The sequence below is a fragment of the Coffea eugenioides genome, chromosome 9, assembly GCF_003713205.1.
Source record: "Coffea eugenioides isolate CCC68of chromosome 9, Ceug_1.0, whole genome shotgun sequence".
Lineage (NCBI taxonomy): Eukaryota > Viridiplantae > Streptophyta > Magnoliopsida > Gentianales > Rubiaceae > Coffea > Coffea eugenioides.
Genome location: NC_040043.1, coordinates 39,648,416 through 39,667,587, shown reverse-complemented (window position 1 = coordinate 39,667,587; position 19,172 = coordinate 39,648,416). Strand labels below are relative to the sequence as shown.

Here is a 19,172-nt window from a genome sequence, read left to right as displayed (position 1 = left end):
TAGATTGTAGATATATGTGTTACGCTATGTACATATTATTTTGCTGAACTTACCTCGTGAAAGAAATTGGTTGCAATTCAGTGTGCCTTAACATCGTATTAGAGAAGTATTATTTTTTGTGAATAAATCGTAACAATGGATTCAGATTGTGATAGTGTTGTAAAATGGTTTCAAACGAGAGGTTTTTGGAAGAAGTGTTGCAGAAATATAGTGTCATCAGTCAATGTACCGAGGGAACACAAGAAATAACTGCTGCGGGACAAGAATTTTTCATAAAGGCTACAAAATGGTGAAAGTTGGTGAGATCTAAAGCAGAGATACACTGAATCGAATTGGACTAAATCACATAGGTAAGAATATTGCAAACTCATCACAATATTTGGCTTGTTTTGTGACTGAAGGAGGATGAACTTATTTGCATGGTTTTGTTTATACAATTTGTTTAAGATGGTGTGGCATGAATAATGAAATTGAAACTCTGATGAAAACTCCTAAACAAGGAAACTGTGGGTAACACAAGTTAGATACAGTAAGAGCCAACTTGGGGGAGGTATGCACAGGGAACTTATGCACGCCAAGTGTGTTTGTAAATTTGACTCAGTAAACGAATTAAATGACTTAGGAAGTTTATAAGCATATAAAATAATAGGGAGAGTATGAAGGTAATTGTTGCTTTTTTTTTTATTCTTGTTGCAGGATAGTAGTGACACCGTATAATTTAGACTGCATTACCAACTGTGTATGGGTGCTCATATCACAGTAGACTGACACATACAAAGATAAAGATAACCAAATTGAGTCATTGTAAATTACACAAATGAAATAGGAAATACAACAAAGAGGGATTCCTTCAAGATTACAAGGTATCAGAGTGATTGTGGCTAGCTGTACTTCTTGATCACAGTAGACTGACACATACAAAGGTAAAGATAAGCAAATTGAGTCATTGGAAATTACATGAATGAAATAGGGAGTACACCAAAGAGGGATTTCTTCAAGATTATAAGGTAACTGAGTGATTGTGGCTAGCTGTACTTCTTGATCACAAATACTTTTTGAGATAAACTACTGACGATTGGAAAATACACTCATGTATATCTAAAGAGGGATTTTTCTAGGATTACACGATATCTGAGTAATTGTGGATAGCTATACTTCTTGATAGTAAATATTTTTTGAGATAAACTACTGATAGTTAAGAAATACTCTTATGTATCTTTAATTAAGTGGATTCTAATATGGTTTGGCATCTATATACGTAGAGAATTACATTGGAGCGAGAAATGAAAAAAGGAATAATGGACACAAGGGGGGAGGGAACTACACACTTTATTAATTAAACATTGCTGGTTGCTACCTTATGTTAGAAATTTGGTACCTATTCATGCAATAGCAGTGAATTAATTAAAGAGAATTTCTTTTAAATTTGATATGAGTGTAGATTGTAGATATGTGTTACACTATGTACATATTGTTTAGCTAGACTTACCTAGTGAAAGAAATTTGTTACAATTCAATGTTCCTTGACATCATGTTGGAGAAGTATTACTTTATCTGAATAAATAGTGACCATGGAGTAAAACTGTTATAGTGTTGTAAATTAGTATTTCACTAATGTAATGATGTTAAAACCATGTATATCTAAATGACAATAGAAGAAAAATTTATAAAAGGATAGGAAGGAGAGGGAATGAGGATTTGCACATAATATTAAACAGTAACTATTGTTACCTCATGCTTGTAATATTGTACCTTTTTGTAGAATAGTAGTATAATAAATGAAACGCATTTCTTGAAACTAGATGGGTATAAGTATAGATTGTAATTTGTATCTAGTAGGTCAAATGACACATTGTTTATATTGCCTTTCTTATAGTTATCTTAATTAGTGTTCATGTACATCTTGTTAGATAACTATTACATTCTATGATAGACAGTGACAGTGTAGAAATACTTTAACATGGTTGTAAATGTACAATCAACTAGCATAATGATATTAAATCAGGTCCAGGAGATTGATAATGGAAACCATGTAGGGAAAGAAATACAGACATTAATAAGCATTAGTAATTTTTTACTCTTATTTATAAGTTAGAACCTCGACTAACTGTAGCAATCCAATAATTGAAACCTACAATATGAGAGTTGATTGGCATGAGTCTTGGTTCTAATGTCTATATGTTAGGTTGAATATACTTGTTGTTCAAAATATTTTACTCACAATTGAATCTGCTATATCATTCTTGGAACTAATTTATCTTGATTTAGGAATGTTGGGAGAAAACCTTATGTAATTGAAATGTAGTTGTTTATCAAAAAGTTGGTGCAGATGGCATGAAGAAGATTGAGAAGTTTGACTAAGAAAGCATCTAGAGATGAAAAAAGTGAAAAATCGGGTAGCAGCAAACTTGAGGCACCATCAAAATCCTTAAATACGCAAGTTGTCCATGTTTTTATGTTGCGCCAATATGTTGGTAGATAGTGAGATGTAACTGTTTGACTGATTGCAATTACGAGTTGTTGAATTGGTCTCACATTGTGTTAATTTGCATAGATAAGAGCATATGAAGTATTAACCAAACTGATATGTGTTGAACAAAGTAAATAGTTTTTACAATTTGCATTAGCAGTGGCAAGATGGCATGGAAAAGGGCAAAGAAGAATCCAAGTGATAAGGAAGAAATATAAATAGAGGGAACTACTGACCTTGCAAAACCAATCCTATCATTTATAATTAGAAAGGAAAAGAAGAAATCAACTTGAGAAGAAGAAATGGAGCAAACGAAACTCAGTAAACAGCATTGTACAACTCTTTTATCTTTCTTTTACAGATTTTTGTTATCACAACATTTGTAAATTTTCGATTTCGATTTGTAGAAAATATTATGTAGTGATAGGCAAGAATCCTTGTAGATATCATTATAATTATTGTAAATTTTTGTTCAATTTGTAGATTTATTTGAAATATTGTATATATCTATTAGAATTATTATACATATTGTTATAACTAGATTGTACATTTGGCTAATTTTTTATTCAATTTTTAGAAATATTTGTAAATAATAAAATTATCTAACAAAAAGACACTTTGTTATGTTTATAAACTTAACAAACTTCTCTATTTTTCATTTTTTTTACGAGCAATCCATTCTTCATTTTAAGTCGCACATCATCCCTCTTTATGTATATGCTATTTTTATATGTATCATATCTAATAAACCCAAGAATATTTATTCAAAAAGCAATTAAATGATAGAAATATGTCAAAGTTGATATTCCAACCAACCTAAAAATATTTGTTCAAAGAACAATTAAATGCTAGAAGTATGTCAAAATTGACATGCCAATCACTTTTCTAATGCTTTTAGTTCGGGTTGATAAAAATGAAAATGAGTTACATTATGGTTGGGTGTTACAAATTTGTTGATGGATAATTATTGCTTTATAAGATTATAATATATTGACAACTAAAATCTTACCTAAAGCCACTACTTTCATGATAGTGGTAGATGACTAGTTAAATTTTTTTTTTCAATCAGCATGTATGTAACTTATAAGTAACCAAATGTAACTAATTTTTACCAATTTGCGAAACCAAAATCTTTATTTCCTTAAATATATCATAAAATGGGTTAAACAGTTTGTAAGACATTAGCAATGGAAAGTCAATAAATACCAACATGGGGTACAACATCAGTATGTTACTAATTAGCAATAGAATGTAATTTTTTTTTTTTTACCAATCGATAGAATAGAAGTTATTGTTTTGGATATATTGTAAAACAGATCGAACTAATAATAAAAAATTAGCAATAAATAATGTTTAAATACTAACTAAATATACAATACTAATAAACAGAATCTAAAATTAGTAATTTAACTTTTTTTTTTCCTTGGACATTGTAAAATAGATTGAACATGTGGTAATGTATTAAGAACTAAATGTAAGTACATTCTAACAAAGATTTTAGTTACATTTGGTTATTTATAAGTTGCATACATATTGATTGAACAAAAATTTAACTAGTCATTTATCACTATTATGGAAGTAGTGGATTTAGGTAAGATTTTAGTTGTCAATATATGACAATCTCAAAAAGTAGAAATTACTCATGCATATTGCAATTAGTCATCACAACCACATGCATAGTGCAATGGTACGCATACACTTAGAATGATTATTGGTGTTTTGACCCACTTGTGCATCTTCTTGTAGGCTGCAGTGGGTCCGTAATTTTATTTGTATGACTAATATTAATTTACTTATAAGCAACTTACACGAGGTGATTTATGAGATATAATCAGTTTACAAAAATGTATATCATGTTAGATATTAGTTACTTATCCGTGTATATCTATGAAATGTAGTGCAATGGTACGCATAACTTTGAAATGGTTATTGGCCATTTGATCAACTTGTGCATCTCCCTATAATTGATGCATAATTTTCCTTGTATGAGTAGTATTAATTTGTCTGTGAGTACTTTACACGGAGTGATCTATGAGTTACAATCAGTTTATAAAAATGTACATCATGTTCGGTGTTAGTTACTTGATTATGTATATCTGTAAAAGGAAAATTAGATATAGTGCAATAAAAAGTAACTACGTGAGTTGGAATGTATTTTAGAAACTTTGGTGTAGTTGATATTAGCATTTTTCTGTGGAGTGTACATGTTTCCGTTTTATCAACAAATTTGTAACACCCAATCATAGTGTCACTCATTTCCATTTTTATAAAACCCCAAACTAAGAACCTTAGAAACGTGGTTGGGATGTCAATGTTGGCATCCTTCTATCATTTAATTGCTCTTTGAACAAATATCCTTAGGTTTATTAGGTATGATGCATATAAAAATAAACCAAATGTACACTCTAGTTTAGGGATGGCAATGGCGGGCAACCGTCCCGCGGGGGGCTCTTGGGGAGGGGGTTGGGGCGGGGGCGGGGGCGGGGGGGGGAATTTTTTCCCCCTGTTTAGAAACGGGGCGGGGGGCGGGGAAGTATACCCCCGCCCCGCCACCCGTAAAAAAAAAATTATATATATAATTATATATAATACTCCCTCCGTCCCATTGTTATTGTCATAGTTCACCTTTTTTCATGTCCCAAAATTTGAGTCACACTACAATTTTTTTCTCTAACATTCCATTTGTAGCCTCAAAAGAGACATTGATAAAATAAAAAACAAGTATGATGGAACCCACAAAAGCAATAAATAGACATCCAAAAAAAAGGTGCGTGGACAGCACCAAAAATTTTGATGGCCATAAATAGGCGCGTGCTTGGCAACAGCATGAAAAAGAGCTTACATTTTACATGGACCCACAGATTCTTTTCACATCACCATAGACAGCAATTAAGATTTGATATCGGTCAAAGGGGCACGATTGGAAAAAAATGTCTCACATTCAAATTGATTGAACTGTGCATAATAAGTTAGAATCCCCAAAAACGTCCCTTATTTTGGGACGGAGGGAGTATGTAATTTAATTAGTTATAAACTTATGATAATGATATTATTAGTTAGATGTATTATATAATGTATATTAGTGTATGTAATATACTTGATATTATCAATTATACGAATAATTAGACATGTCTACTAATAGAATTTATTAATTAGTTATACTAAATTTACTAATATATTTATACTAAATTTCTAATTACACTTAATAGAATAACACTTTTTTCTCAAAAAAAAAGCACAAACACAATAATGAATTAGTGATTGTATTTGTACCAAAAGTGAAAACTTAACTATTTTAGTTGTATTTATTTCATCATGTTGGATTGTATTCAAATAACTTTTGTTTGATTGTTTTTATGAGTTTCAATTGTAAAATTAAAATGAATAATAACTTGATAATGTGTTGATATTTTAGTACTTGATTATTTATTAAAATTTAACTATAATAAAATTTTATTAACCCAGCGGGGAAAATTTTATTAATCCCGCAGGTGCCCCCGCGGGGGAAGCGGGGCGGGGGACGGGGCCGGGGCGGGGGGAGTTTGTAGGCAGCGGGGCGGGGGATGGGAGAGGGGTCCCCGGCCCCAACCCCGCCCCGTTGCCATCCCTACTCCAGTTATAACAATATGTATAACAATTCTAATAGATATATACAATGCTTCAAACAAATTTACAAATTGAACACAAATCTATAATGATTACAATGATATCTACAAGGATTCTTGCCTATCACTACATAATATTTTCTATAAAGCGAAATTGAAAATTTACAAATATTGTGGTAACAAAAATCTATAAAAAAGAAAGTAAAAGAGTTATACAATGCTGTTAATTGAGTTTCACTTGCTCCATTCTTCTTCGGAAGTTGATTTCTTTTTTTTCTTTCTAATTATAAATGGTGGGATTGCTTTTGCAAGCTCAAAAGTTCCCACTTTTCATATTTCTTTCTTTTCACGTGGAGTCTTCTTTGTCCTTTTCAGCGCCATCTTGCCACTGCTCAAGCAAATTGTAAAGGTTATTTACTTTGTTCAACACATATCAGTTTGGCTAAGGTTTCATATACTCTTATCTATGGAAATTAAAATAAAGTGAGACCAATTCAACAACTCGTAATTGCAATCAATCAAACAATCACGTCTCACTCTCTTGCCAACATATTGGTGCAACATAAAAGCATTGACAAACTTACATATTCAAGGATTTTGATGGCGCTTCAAGTTCGCTACTACCTAATTTTTGACTTTTTTCTTTTCAAGCTGCTTTCTTAGTCAAACTTCTCAATCTCCTTCATGCCATCTGCACCAACTTTTTGATAAACAATTACATTTCAATTACATAAGATTTTCTCCCAATATTTCAAAATCAAGACAGTAGTTCTAAGAATGATATAGCAGATTCAATTATGAGTAAGAGATTTTGAATAACAAGTACATTCAACCTAACATATAGACATTAGAACCAAGACTCATGCCAATCAATTCTCATACTGTAGGCTTCAATTACTGGATTGCTACAGTTAGTTGGGGTTTCAACTTATGAATAAGAGTAAACAATTACTAATGTTTATTAATGTCTGCATTAATTAGCTTACGAAAATATACACGATCTTTGAGGTATAATCAATGAGGTATTAGTTACTTTTTTTTTTTTGTCAAAAGAGGTATTAGTTACTTGACTGTGCATATTTATAAAAAATAGATTGGAAATAGCACAGTAAAAAATAGCTATGTGAGTTGGAATGTATTCTAGAACTTTGGTATAGTTGATATTTGCATTTTTCTGTGGAGGTATAGCTATGTGGTTGTTTTCATGTTTGTAAGGTTTTCTCCTGACATTCCCAAATCAAGATAAAGTAATGATATAATAGATTCAATTATGCGCTAGACATTTTGAATAACAAGTATATTCAGCCTAACATATAGGCATTAGAACCAAGATTCATGCCAATCAACTTTCATACTGTAGGTTTCAATTACTGATCTGCTACAATTAATTGGGGTTTCAACTTGTAAACAAGAGTAAACTTATGTTTGCATTTCTTTCCTCACAAGAGTTCCATTATCAATTTCTAGGACTTGATTTAATATCATTATGTTAGTTGATTGTAACCGTGTCAAAGTATTTTTTCACTGTCACTGTTCTATCACAGAATGTAATAGTTATCTAACAAGATGTATATGCACACTAATTAAGATAACTGGTAACCATGTTTCCACACTAAGAAAGGCAATCTGAACAAGATGTCTTACCTTCAATTTTTTTCTTTTTTTCCCTGACTTCTTCCCACTGCATGTTGCATGTACTTATCATCTATCTCACGTATTGAGTTCTATAGATGTTGTGAGAGACAAATACTAGCCATTTACGTATTAAGTGATTTAGATGGAACCTCAGGTTGTCTGCCATCAAGCTTTCCTGTTGCTTCATCTCTGCCACATTTCTTACTTGAAGTTCTCGATCTTTTTCCTGCCATTTAAACTGGAGTTTTACACAGATAATTGCACTTCAGTTCCATTATGCTTTCCTCACTTATTCTTAATGCATTACAAAGTACTAACATATATAATATATCACTTTCAAATCTTAGTAACAATAGTTATGAAAACTTGTAACCTATTTTCCACACTCTGTTTGCCAAAATTAACAGTAGGTTAATTATTTTGTTTGGCCAATTCCACTTACAATCTACTCTCACTCATTTATCAAGTTTGATGGGATTGACTTCTTCTTCTATTTCTTGTCCTACGTTACAAATATGAGTTAATGTAATAACCCGGAGGTACCAATTTCACAGTTACGTTGATGAAATTTTACAGAGCAGTTCTTACACTGTAATTGCTAACTCATTGCGTGTTATAGTTATCCAACTTCATGTTCAAGCACACTAGCAAAGTAAAACTTATAATCTTTTTTCCACATTTAGTATGCCAAGCTAAAAACTATGTTATTCATTATGCCTACCCTGTTCAAATTGTCATCTACTGCCCTAGCTATCAAGTTTCAAACAATCAATTTCTTCTTCTATTTATCTTATGATTATGCAAATATGAGTTAACTAACAAACAATAGGTAGCAATTTCATAGTATGTTCACGCAATATTACATATCAGTTTTGCTACTGTAATTGCTGACTCACTGCATGTAACAGTTATTCAACATGGTGTCCAACCCCACTAGCTATAAAACCTTGTAATCTTTTTCTCTGCAATGCGTCTACCAATCTAAGCGTTATGTTATTTTACTCCGCATAACAATTTTACTCCGCGTCATTATATATTCATATGAAATGTTTCTTATACAACATGCTGTAAGAGGCATTCTTAAGGGAACTACCTTTGTAACACTTTTTTTTTTCGTTTTGTACGTCGCCATGAATAGTATGTACAAACCACACATAACATATAATCTGCACACAGGCGCTGCTAACCAACAAAATCTATAAGAAGTTCATAGAAACAACCAGTAATCCTGTTATATAATGACTACACTATTGCTACTAATGCGAGAGTTATTACCCCTATTTATCCCTTCCTAACAACTCCCTCTACCAATTGGTTTGGAAGTTCTCCTTTTCTTTTTGGCAAACACTTGGTGTTCAAAATTTCTCTCTACTTTACTCTCCCATATGGCCCATGAACATATCTAATTTCTAACATCTATAGAGTTTCGACAACCATGATATAAAATCATGTGATGCTATTCACCAAACAATGGAAATTATGTCATTAGTTTGCAATATTGTTACTTGTAGGGTTTATGTAGATGCGATTGGGTGTCACTGCTTTGGACTCCATCATCTTTAGCTTCATTGTTCAGTCATGACCTTCCCCAACCCTTTATAGATATTAGGCCTCCAAGACTTTTTCCTTCAATATGTAGTTCTTCCTTTTCCTAAGTGTATTTTGACTGCTCTTCTTCTGCCCCTTGTCTGCAACTTTCCTATTCATTGATTGTATTTTGCTTTAGTTCTAAAGTTGTAAATGAATATTGACAACTTTTTGGAGGGAGACTAAAAAAAGTTTTTTGTACCAAGAATTGAAATGAAGTTGGATAGGGGGCAGGGACGGTTATCAGAAAGACCGTCCCTGAACGGTTCCCTCACAAAACTGAAGAAGTGACCATCATCAATCCACGTTGACAAAGCTCAAAACAGAGTCGTTTTGATTAGTGAGTAAGGAAAAAATTTCTAAAAACCTATGTCTAAGTTTAACGCCTCCGTTACCAACCATTGAAACTCCCTTCCACAAAATCCCGCCTAATAGACTCGCTATGACTTCATTGGAAATGGGGCAGGAACGGTTGACGTGTGTGGTAGTTGACGGCCATGATTTGGTTAAAAAAATTTGTGCGGTTCAGATTACATCTTGTAACGTGATTTTCACGCCGTGTGTGGGACCCACAAAAATTTGTTCTAAAGTTACGTCGTGTACAAAGAAAGTTACACCGTGTGCAATCAAAGTTACGCACAGTGAAAAATGCACACAACCGGCAGAAACGGTTGCACCTCCAACTGTTTGTGCCCCTTGCAACCGTTTGTGCCCCTTGCAACCGTTTGTGCCCTTGTCCCTTGGTCTATATATGTTTGATAATACTAAACTGGATCCATTTTAACACTTGCTCTCTAACGTCTGGCGTCGAACAGTCCATGGCGGAGTCACCTCTACAGTTCGTCAACTTTGGCAAATCCCTCGTAGTTCCCAGTGTCCAGGAGCTTGCCAAACAGCCCATCTCAAAAATCCCACCTCGATACGTTCACCACGACGAAGAATCACCCATTGTTTCTCACGAAACTTCGCTTCTAGCAGTACCCGTCATCGATGTTGAGAGATTGCTGTCTGAAAATTCCATGGATTCTGAGTTGGAGAAGCTTCACTTAGCTTGCAAGGACTGGGGATTCTTCCAGGTTAGATTAATTTAGTCCTTCCTCCTCTTGCTGACTGTGTAATTTGTTGAATTCAAAGCCAAGCCTCAATTGATGACTTTTTCAAGCCAAAATTGAGGACTTTGAATTCTTTGGCCTAAATTTCTAAATCCCACATCGGTTAAGTTTAACATTTGAGAGGTTGTTTGAGAACTATAAATAGCTCTCAAACAAACCAATTCAAGTACACCAAGCAAGAGCCAATAACTTGCTTTCTTCTCTCTCTTTGTAATATTTCTTCTAGTGAAATATTAAATTGTCGGTAGTGTCCGAGGACGTAGGCAAATTAGCCGAACCTCGTTAAATTCTGGTGTTCTATTTTATTGTCTATTTAGTAGATATATTTGTAGGTATATTTGTAGTGAGTTATTGTGCAATTAAGTGCATATATAGGTGATTCTGTCTAGGAAATTGGTACTTAAGCAGGCCAGTGTGCCTCACCAAATATTTCCTGGGAATTACCATTTTGCAATTTTAGGTACAATAATTTACTCGTTATACCTTAACTTTGGTAGGGCTTCCGCAACAATTGGTATCAGAGCTCGAGGTTTCTTAGTATGCTCTGTGGTTGCAGCATGGTCTGATCTTCCACATCAGAAAAGATTTCTTGGGCTATTGTTACTCTACATTTAGGAGCTACTAAATATAATTTGTAGAGATGGCCGAAAGTAGATCTTCATCTACAATGCAAGCATCAACAAGCTCGTCATTATCTATTATGGCGAGAAATGTTATGACGAATACAAAATTAAATGTGGAGACATTTGATGGTACCGGTCATTTCGGCATGTGGCAAAGTGAGATTCTAGACGCGCTCTTTAATCAAGGTCTAGACATTGCCATCGAAAAAGAGAAACCAGAAGAGATTGAAGAGAAGGAATGGAGGACGCTAAATCGTTTAGCGTGTGGTACAATTCGATCGTGTCTTTCAAGGGAACAAAAATATGTGTTCTCAAAAGAAACCTCTGCAAATAAATTATGGACTGGATTGGAGGAGAAGTTCTTGAAGAAAAATTGTCAGAACAGGCTCAACATGAAGAAGCGTTTATTTCGCTTCACTTATGTTCCTGGCACAACTCTAAGTGATCACATCACTAATTTCAATCAGTTAATCACTGATCTGATGAATTTAGATGTGACATTTGAAGACGAAGATTTGGCTCTCATGTTGTTGGGATCTCTTCCTGAGGAGTTTGAGCATCTTGAAACAACTCTACTCCATGGGAAAGCTGAGGTGTCCCTCAGTGAAGTTAGCTCTGCCCTGTACAGCTATGAGCTCAGAAGAAAAGACAAGCAAAATAGCAGAGATGGAGCAGCAGAAGCTCTGGTAACTAGAGGACGCTCACAAAACCAGAGAAAGGGGACGAGAAGAAGATCCAAGTCAAGAGCCAGACTAAGTAAAGATGAGTGTGCCTTTTGCAGAGAGAAAGGGCACTGGAAGAAGGACTGTCCAAAACTGAAGGGTAGACCTGACAAAGAAAAAGCTGTTGCGGATTCAAATGTATCTGAGTGCATTGATCAAATCAGATTTTTCATTAGCTGTCATGCCTACTGGTCATTCTAGTACATGGCTATTGGACTCAGGTTGTAGCCATCATATGACGTCCAATAGAGAATGGTTCTTTGATTTCAAGGAAAAAGAAGGTGGAGTCGTCTACACGGCAGATGAGACCACATTAGCAACAAATGGGGTTGGTTCAATTCGGCTGAGGAATCAGGATGGATCAATTAAGATTCTAACTGATGTCCGATATGTGCCAGAATTGAAAAAGAACCTCATTTCTGTGGGAGTACTAGAATCAATGGGCTACAAGGTGTCGGCATATAATGGAGTGATGAAAATCATTTCAGGTGCATTGGTGCTGGTGAAAGGAATCCGGAAAAATAATAACTTGTATTACTATCAAGGTAATGCAGTTGTTGGAGTAGCGGCCGTGGCTTCCAGTGATGATCGAGAATTGAAAGTAACCAGATTATGGCATATGCGCTTAGGGCATGCCGGAGAAAAATCTTTGAATCTTCTGATGAATCAAGGACTATTAAAAGGAGCCAGTGTTTGCAAGTTAGATTTTTGCGAGCATTGTGTCAAAGGAAAGCAGACAAGGGTAAAATTTGGCACTGCAATTCACGATACCAAGGGTATTTTGGATTATGTGCACTCTGATGTGTGGGGACCTTCCAAAACAACTTCTTTGGGAGGCAAGAATTATTTTGTTACCTTTGTCGATGACTTCTCTCGAAGAGTATGGGTGTATACTATGAAGGCGAAAAGTGAAGTATTGGGAATTTTCATCAAGTGGAAAAAGATGGTGGAAACTCAAACAGAAAGAAAGATCAAACGCCTTCGAACAGACAACGGAGGTGAATACACTAGTGATCCGTTCATGGAGGTCTGTGAAAATGAAGGCATTGTTCGGCACTTCACAGTCAGAGATACACCACAGCAAAACGGGGTGGCAGAGCGTATGAACCGGACATTGGTGGAGAAAGTTCGGTGTATGTTGTCCAATGCTGAGTTGGGCGGACAATTTTGGGCTGAGGCCTTAGCATATGCAAATCACCTCGTTAATCGCTTACCATCAATTGCTATTGGCGGCAAAACGCCATTAGAGAAATGGTCGGGAAAACCTGCTACAGATTATGATTCCTTACATGTGTTTGGTTCTACTGCATATTATCATGTTAAAGAATCAAAGTTGGATCCAAGGGCGAAGAAGGCGCTCTTTATGGGGATCACAACAGGCATTAAAGGTTATCGCCTTTGGTGTCCCGAAACGAAAAAGATAGTTTTCAGCAGGGATGTCACCTTTGATGAATCTACCATGTTAACAAAGGTAGATGTACAGCAGAATGATAGTACTCCCCAACAGGTGGAGAGCACTCCTAAGCAGATGGAGTTTGAAAGAAGCATTATCAGACCAGCAGTGGATATCGGAGTAGATGAAAGGACTCCTATGGTAGAAGAAGAATCAACTGAAGAAAATGTTCCAGTTGAAGAACTTTCACAGCAACATGAATCAATTGCAACCAGTAGGCCAAAGAGGACAATCAGAAAACCTGCTCGTTTTGCTGATATAGTGGCCTATGCATCCCCAACCATAAATGTTGATATTCCTGCCACTTTCAATGAAGCAGCTCAAAGTTCGGATAAAGAAAAGTGGAGGATTGCAATGGATGAAGAAGTACATTCCCTTCATAAGAATCAAACATGGAGGCTAACCAGTCTTCCAAAGGGAAAGAAGGCAATCGGATGCAAGTGGGTATATGCAAAGAAGGAAGGATTTCCTGACAAGTCTGGTGTTCGCTACAAAGCAAGATTGGTGGCTAAAGGCTACGCTCAGAAGGAGGGAATTGATTACAACGAAGTGTTTTCTCCAGTCGTGAAACATTCCTCCATCAGAATTTTATTGGCTTTGGTAGCACAATTGGATCTGGAACTTGTCCAATTAGATGTAAAAACTGCGTTTTTACATGGTGACTTGGAAGAGGAAATCTACATGACTCAGCCAGAAGGATTCAAAGTTGCTGGTAAAGAAAAGATGGTATGCAAGCTTGACAAATCGTTGTATGGATTGAAGCAGTCTCCAAGACAGTGGTATAAGCGATTTGACAAGTTTATGATGGGGCAAAGGTACACAAGAAGCAAATATGATGATTGTGTATATTTGCGCAAGCTACGAGATGGATCCTACATATATCTTCTTCTTTATGTTGATGATATGTTGATAGCTTCCAAGGATCAAGGTGAGATTGAAAAATTGAAATCTCATTTGAGTCGGGAGTTTGAAATGAAGGATCTCGGCGAAGCCAAGAAAATTCTCGGCATGGAGATAAGTAGAGATAGAAGATTGGGGAGGCTTTATTTGACACAGAAAGAGTATCTTAGTAAAGTATTAAAGAGGTTTGGTATGAATGAAAAGACTAAACCTGTTAGTACTCCACTTGCTCCTCATTTCAAGTTTAGTGCATCGTTATCTCCAAAGAATGATGCAGAACGAGAATATATGGCAAAGGTACCGTATGCAAATGCGGTGGGTAGCTTGATGTATGCTATGGTGTGTACAAGGCCCGACATTTCACAAGCAGTTGGAGTTGTGAGCAGGTACATGCATGATCCTGGCAAGGAGCATTGGCAAGCTGTGAAATGGATTTTACGGTATATTTTGAACACCGTAGATGTTGGATTAGTATTTGAGCGGGATGAGAAGATTGGTCAAGGCGTAGTTGGATATTGTGATTCCGACTACGCAGGAGATCAAGATACACGTCGATCAACGACTGGGTATGTTTTTACACTTGCTAAGGCACCAGTCAGTTGGAGGTCTACCTTACAGTCAACAGTTGCTTTGTCTACTACAGAGGCGGAGTATATGGCAGTTACGGAAGCTGTTAAGGAAGCAATTTGGCTTCATGGATTGCTTGATGAATTGGAAATTGGACAGAAGTCTATCAAAGTTCATTGTGATAGTCAGAGTGCTATTCATTTAGCAAAGAACCAAGTTTATCATGCAAGGACGAAGCATATCGACGTACGGTATCATTTTGTGAGGAAGATTTTGGAAGATAGTACGATACTACTTCAAAAGATTCAGACCAAGGAGAATCCTGCTGATATGCTTACGAAGGTTGTGACAACTATCAAATTCCAACATTGTTTGAATTTGATAAATGTTGTGCACGACTTGAAGATTGGCGCTTGACAACGCATTTGAAGACACCACCGAATTTGAGGGAAAAAAAATTTGTATTTTTGGTGGGATTAGAAATTATGCCAAGGTGGAGATTTGTTGAATTCAAAGCCAAGCCTCAATTGATGACTTTTTCAAGCCAAAATTGAGGACTTTGAATTCTTTGGCCTAAATTTCTAAATCCCACATCGATTAAGTTTAACATTTGAGAGGTTGTTTGAGAACTATAAATAGCTCTCAAACAAACCAATTCAAGTACACCAAGCAAGAGCCAATAACTTGCTTTCTTCTCTCTCTTTGTAATATTTCTTCTAGTGAAATATTAAATTGTCGGTAGTGTCCGAGGACGTAGGCAAATTAGCCGAACCTCGTTAAATTCTGGTGTTCTATTTTATTGTCTATTTAGTAGATATATTTGTAGGTATATTTGTAGTGAGTTATTGTGCAATTAAGTGCATATATAGGTGATTCTGTCTAGGAAATTGGTACTTAAGCAGGCCAGTGTCCCTCACCAAATATTTCCTGGGAATTACCATTTTGCAATTTTAGGTACAATAATTTACTCGTTATACCTTAACTTTGGTAGGGCTTCCGCAACATAATTGATATCCTGTCTTGAGCTGAGCTTGTGGGATGATTGATTCTATTGACATATCTCATGGTTAAAATTTCTGCAATTTTGAATTTATGGAGTATATTGATGAGAAATATTTTTGCAGTCCAATAAGATTGAGGGAAGTTGACATTGGATATTGCTGTATTTGAATTCGGATGGTCGAGATTATATGCTGGATTATACGGTTATTAGAATACGATATTTGTATTTGGTAATCTTGATTGTTGATAGCAAATGTGCTGGGGATTTCTGTAAAGGCTAGAACTATCTAAACCTAACTGAGGAGTCTTGCTGAGCTTGACTTCATTGCAGCTTAACATTCTATGTCTACAGAGCTTATGCGGAATCTTTCAAATTGTCTACTCTATTATGTTATGTGAATCTATATTTCGGGCAAAGGAAATGCATATGGAGAAAATGAGCGTTGACTCAATATTGTAAAACAACATACTTTTCACAGTTCATGTAGATTGGACATACGCTGGAGGTGTTTCTGTCATGCCTGTGAACAATGTCCTGGTTCATTCTTTTATTTAAAAAGTTGTAATTTGTTTGAATTGGATTTGCTTTATGCATAGCCTTATATCCAATTCTTACTTTGAAAGGCATCTTGGCGTAGCTAGGTGTAACTTTTAGAGGTAATAAAATGTTCTGTGCACTTTCCTATCGCCATATTTAGTGCTTTCGTTATGCACTGTAAATGCTTTCCATAGGTTATAGGAAACTGGTGCTTTGAAGCTGCATCAGAGCAAGAGTATGTAGTATATTGGGAGCCCAAAAAGCTTTAACATGAGTTTCAAGTAAGATGCCTGATTTCCAATTTTATCAGCCAGTATATGGGCGCTTTGGTAGGTAAATTAACATTAGTCCTCTCACTTTTGAATTTGAGGAATTTGATGAGTGAAATTCCTCTTGGATGATTGGATTGTTTAGAAGTTGAAACTCCTTAGATGAGGAAAGTGGACTGGATTGTATCATGTCCTGCTTTCTTATGGCATGTAAAATTCCGCCAAAATTGGGTCCTTACCCAACTGTTAATGTCTATTAAAGAAGCAAGATTTTATCCGAGTTGAGCTGTTGTGATGTTATGATGAGCTAATCAGGTCGGATATGCAGAAAACCTTGATGCTATAAGAATCTGCACAAATAATCACTTATGACCAAGGTTTAACTGAGGTCACTTCAACCCTCAAGTCAGATCTGAGATAAATGGATGAATAGTTCTGAAGGGAACATTGAATGTGTAGTCACCTGGAGTTAGGGGGATAATATATAGGGAGATTAAGGACATATTTTGTACTGTGTTAATCAGGTCGGCTCAGCCTATTATCCATTGGGTAATAGCCAATACCCCTCCTGTTCCATCAGGGTCATCTATGTGCTTGTATCCTGAACACAGTGTAGCATCATTGGTCCAATTGACCATGCACCCAAACCTATCATTGGTCCTACTTTTGTTGATGAGCAGGTTTCATAAACTATTAATAGGTGAATTTTCTGACTCTGTTTCTTGTTTCCTGGAGTAGGTCGTAAACCATGGACTTTCTACTTCATTGCTAGATTGCTTGAGGAATGAAATTACAGATTTCTTCAAACTTCCTTTTGAGGAAAAGAAGGCGTTATGGCAAGAGCCAGAGAATCACGAGGGCTTTGGGCAGCTTTTTGTTGTATCAGAGGAGCAGAAGCTTGACTGGTCAGACATGTTTTACATAACCACCCTCCCTGATAAACTTAGGAAAGTGGAATTATTCGAAAAGCTACCCCGAAAACTCAGGTCCTCTCTCTCTCCCACCCCCTCCCCTCTCTTCTTTATCTCCACCTCCTCTTATTCTTATGTAGTTTTTCTGCTGAAACTTTATAAGTCAGGTAATATATAGCCTAAAGTTATATGAATAGAATGGTATTGACCCTTTCACTGTGCAATATAGGGACTGGTAATCTGGTAACATTACATGAGTTTGAGAGTTTAATTTTGTAGTTTCAATGCATGAATTTGCTTGTCAGTCGCAGTGCAGCTGCTGTAATGAGCAAGGCCAAGGGCTGTTAATAACAGTCAATATATGCTTGTTTAATGAAATGTTTCTCAAAGGAAATGGTGCGCCTCTTGGCTTTCTACAGATTTTTAATTTAAGAGAGATGATATCTTGTTAACAAGCAATTTTTAGCTTCTCTTAAAAATTGCAGAGATGCAATGGAAGCTTACTCTCTGGAAGTCAAAATCCTAGCCATGACACTATTAAGGGAAATGGCTAAGGTTCTGAAGATTGATGAGGAGGAAATGAAAGGCTTGTTTAGTGATGGTGTACAGTCTATGCGTATGAACTACTATCCTCCATGCCCAGAGCCAGAAATGGCAATTGGTTTCAATCCGCACTCAGATGCAGTTGCTTTGACAATTCTATTTCAGCTGAATGGAACACCAGGCCTCCAGATACGGAAAGACGGAAAATGGCTACCAGTAACGCCACTTCCAGATGCATTAATAGTCAATGTTGGTGACATAATAGAGGTGAAGCTAATTAGCTTATGACATACTAAAATTAGAGACTATTGTGATTTTGGAACTTGCATACTCTTTGTAGCATAAATAGAAGGTTGGTGTCCTGTCAAATAGGATATCAGAGAATGGTCTGTGGACAAGGGTATATATCTTGATAGCCTTTCAATGAGAATACCATTTCAACTATTTCATCAATCTTTTTTCTAGGTGAGCATAGTGTAGACATTATTTAAGAAACTTCTCGAACATGTAGCTTTTCCACAGGAACTGTAGTGCTTGTTCATATTGGTGCTTGTGAAAATGCTATTCATATATCTTCTTTTGCTGCACAGATCCTCAGCAATGGCTTGTATCGGAGTATTGAGCACAGAGCAACAGTGAATTCTGACAGAGAACGGCTATCTATTGCTACATTTTATAGCTCTAACCTAGACGCAGAAGTGGCCCCTGCTCGCAGCCTTATTGGACCACATAATCCGGCAGTTTTTCGTAGTATTCCAGTAGAAAAGTTCTTCAGGGAATTCTTTGCAGCAAAGCTCAATGGTAAAGCACACTTGGAATTCATGAAGATACAAGCGGGAGAACATCAAAGTTGTTGAGTTCATAGGCTGCCAGATGAATGTTCAACAGGTTAGTTAGGCGCGTATGATCAACCACATTTGGTTAGTTGGGTTCATAGGCTGTCAGATGAATCTTCAACAGGTTAGGCATGTATGATCAATGACATTTGGTTGAGATTTATTGTTCTTCCATCCAGCATAACATACAGATCGATCTAGAGAAGTTCAATGACCTGCTTAATTGCCTGATTTCGGTTCTCTGTACTTTGGATGCGCCATGATTCTCTGTTACTATGACCAGCCACATCATGGCAAAGATGTAATGTAAACATCCCTCGATAGTTCAATGGGAAGACTGAAATTCTGTATCGAATTGTTATTTTTTTTCCCCTTATTTGAGCCGATTGCACTTAATTA

At 35.9% G+C, this 19,172-nt stretch overlaps 1 protein-coding gene across 1 annotated transcript; it reads left to right on the top strand.

The window, feature by feature from the left end:
* The first annotated feature begins 10,092 nt into the window (after window positions 1–10,092).
* On the top strand, window positions 10,093–19,172 carry LOC113783578 (protein SRG1-like). Its single transcript, XM_027329761.1, has 4 exons — window positions 10,093–10,373; window positions 17,222–17,469; window positions 17,880–18,204; window positions 18,528–19,172. Exons 1-4 carry the CDS (start codon window positions 10,116–10,118, stop codon window positions 18,792–18,794), a joined length of 1,098 nt encoding a protein of 365 aa, XP_027185562.1. The 5' UTR covers window positions 10,093–10,115; the 3' UTR covers window positions 18,795–19,172.

What these genes read in the sequence shown, in the direction of transcription:
- LOC113783578 (XM_027329761.1), top strand. Translation starts at nt 10,116, where the DNA reads ATGGCGGAGTCACCTCTACAGTTCGTCAACTTTGGCAAATCCCTCGTA. An exon ending in AGGACTGGGGATTCTTCCAG is followed by an intron (nt 10,374 to 17,221) that starts GTTAGATTAATT and finishes TTCCTGGAGTAG; the next exon opens with GTCGTAAACCATGGACTTTC. An exon ending in ATGTTGGTGACATAATAGAG is followed by an intron (nt 18,205 to 18,527) that starts GTGAAGCTAATT and finishes TTTGCTGCACAG; the next exon opens with ATCCTCAGCAATGGCTTGTA.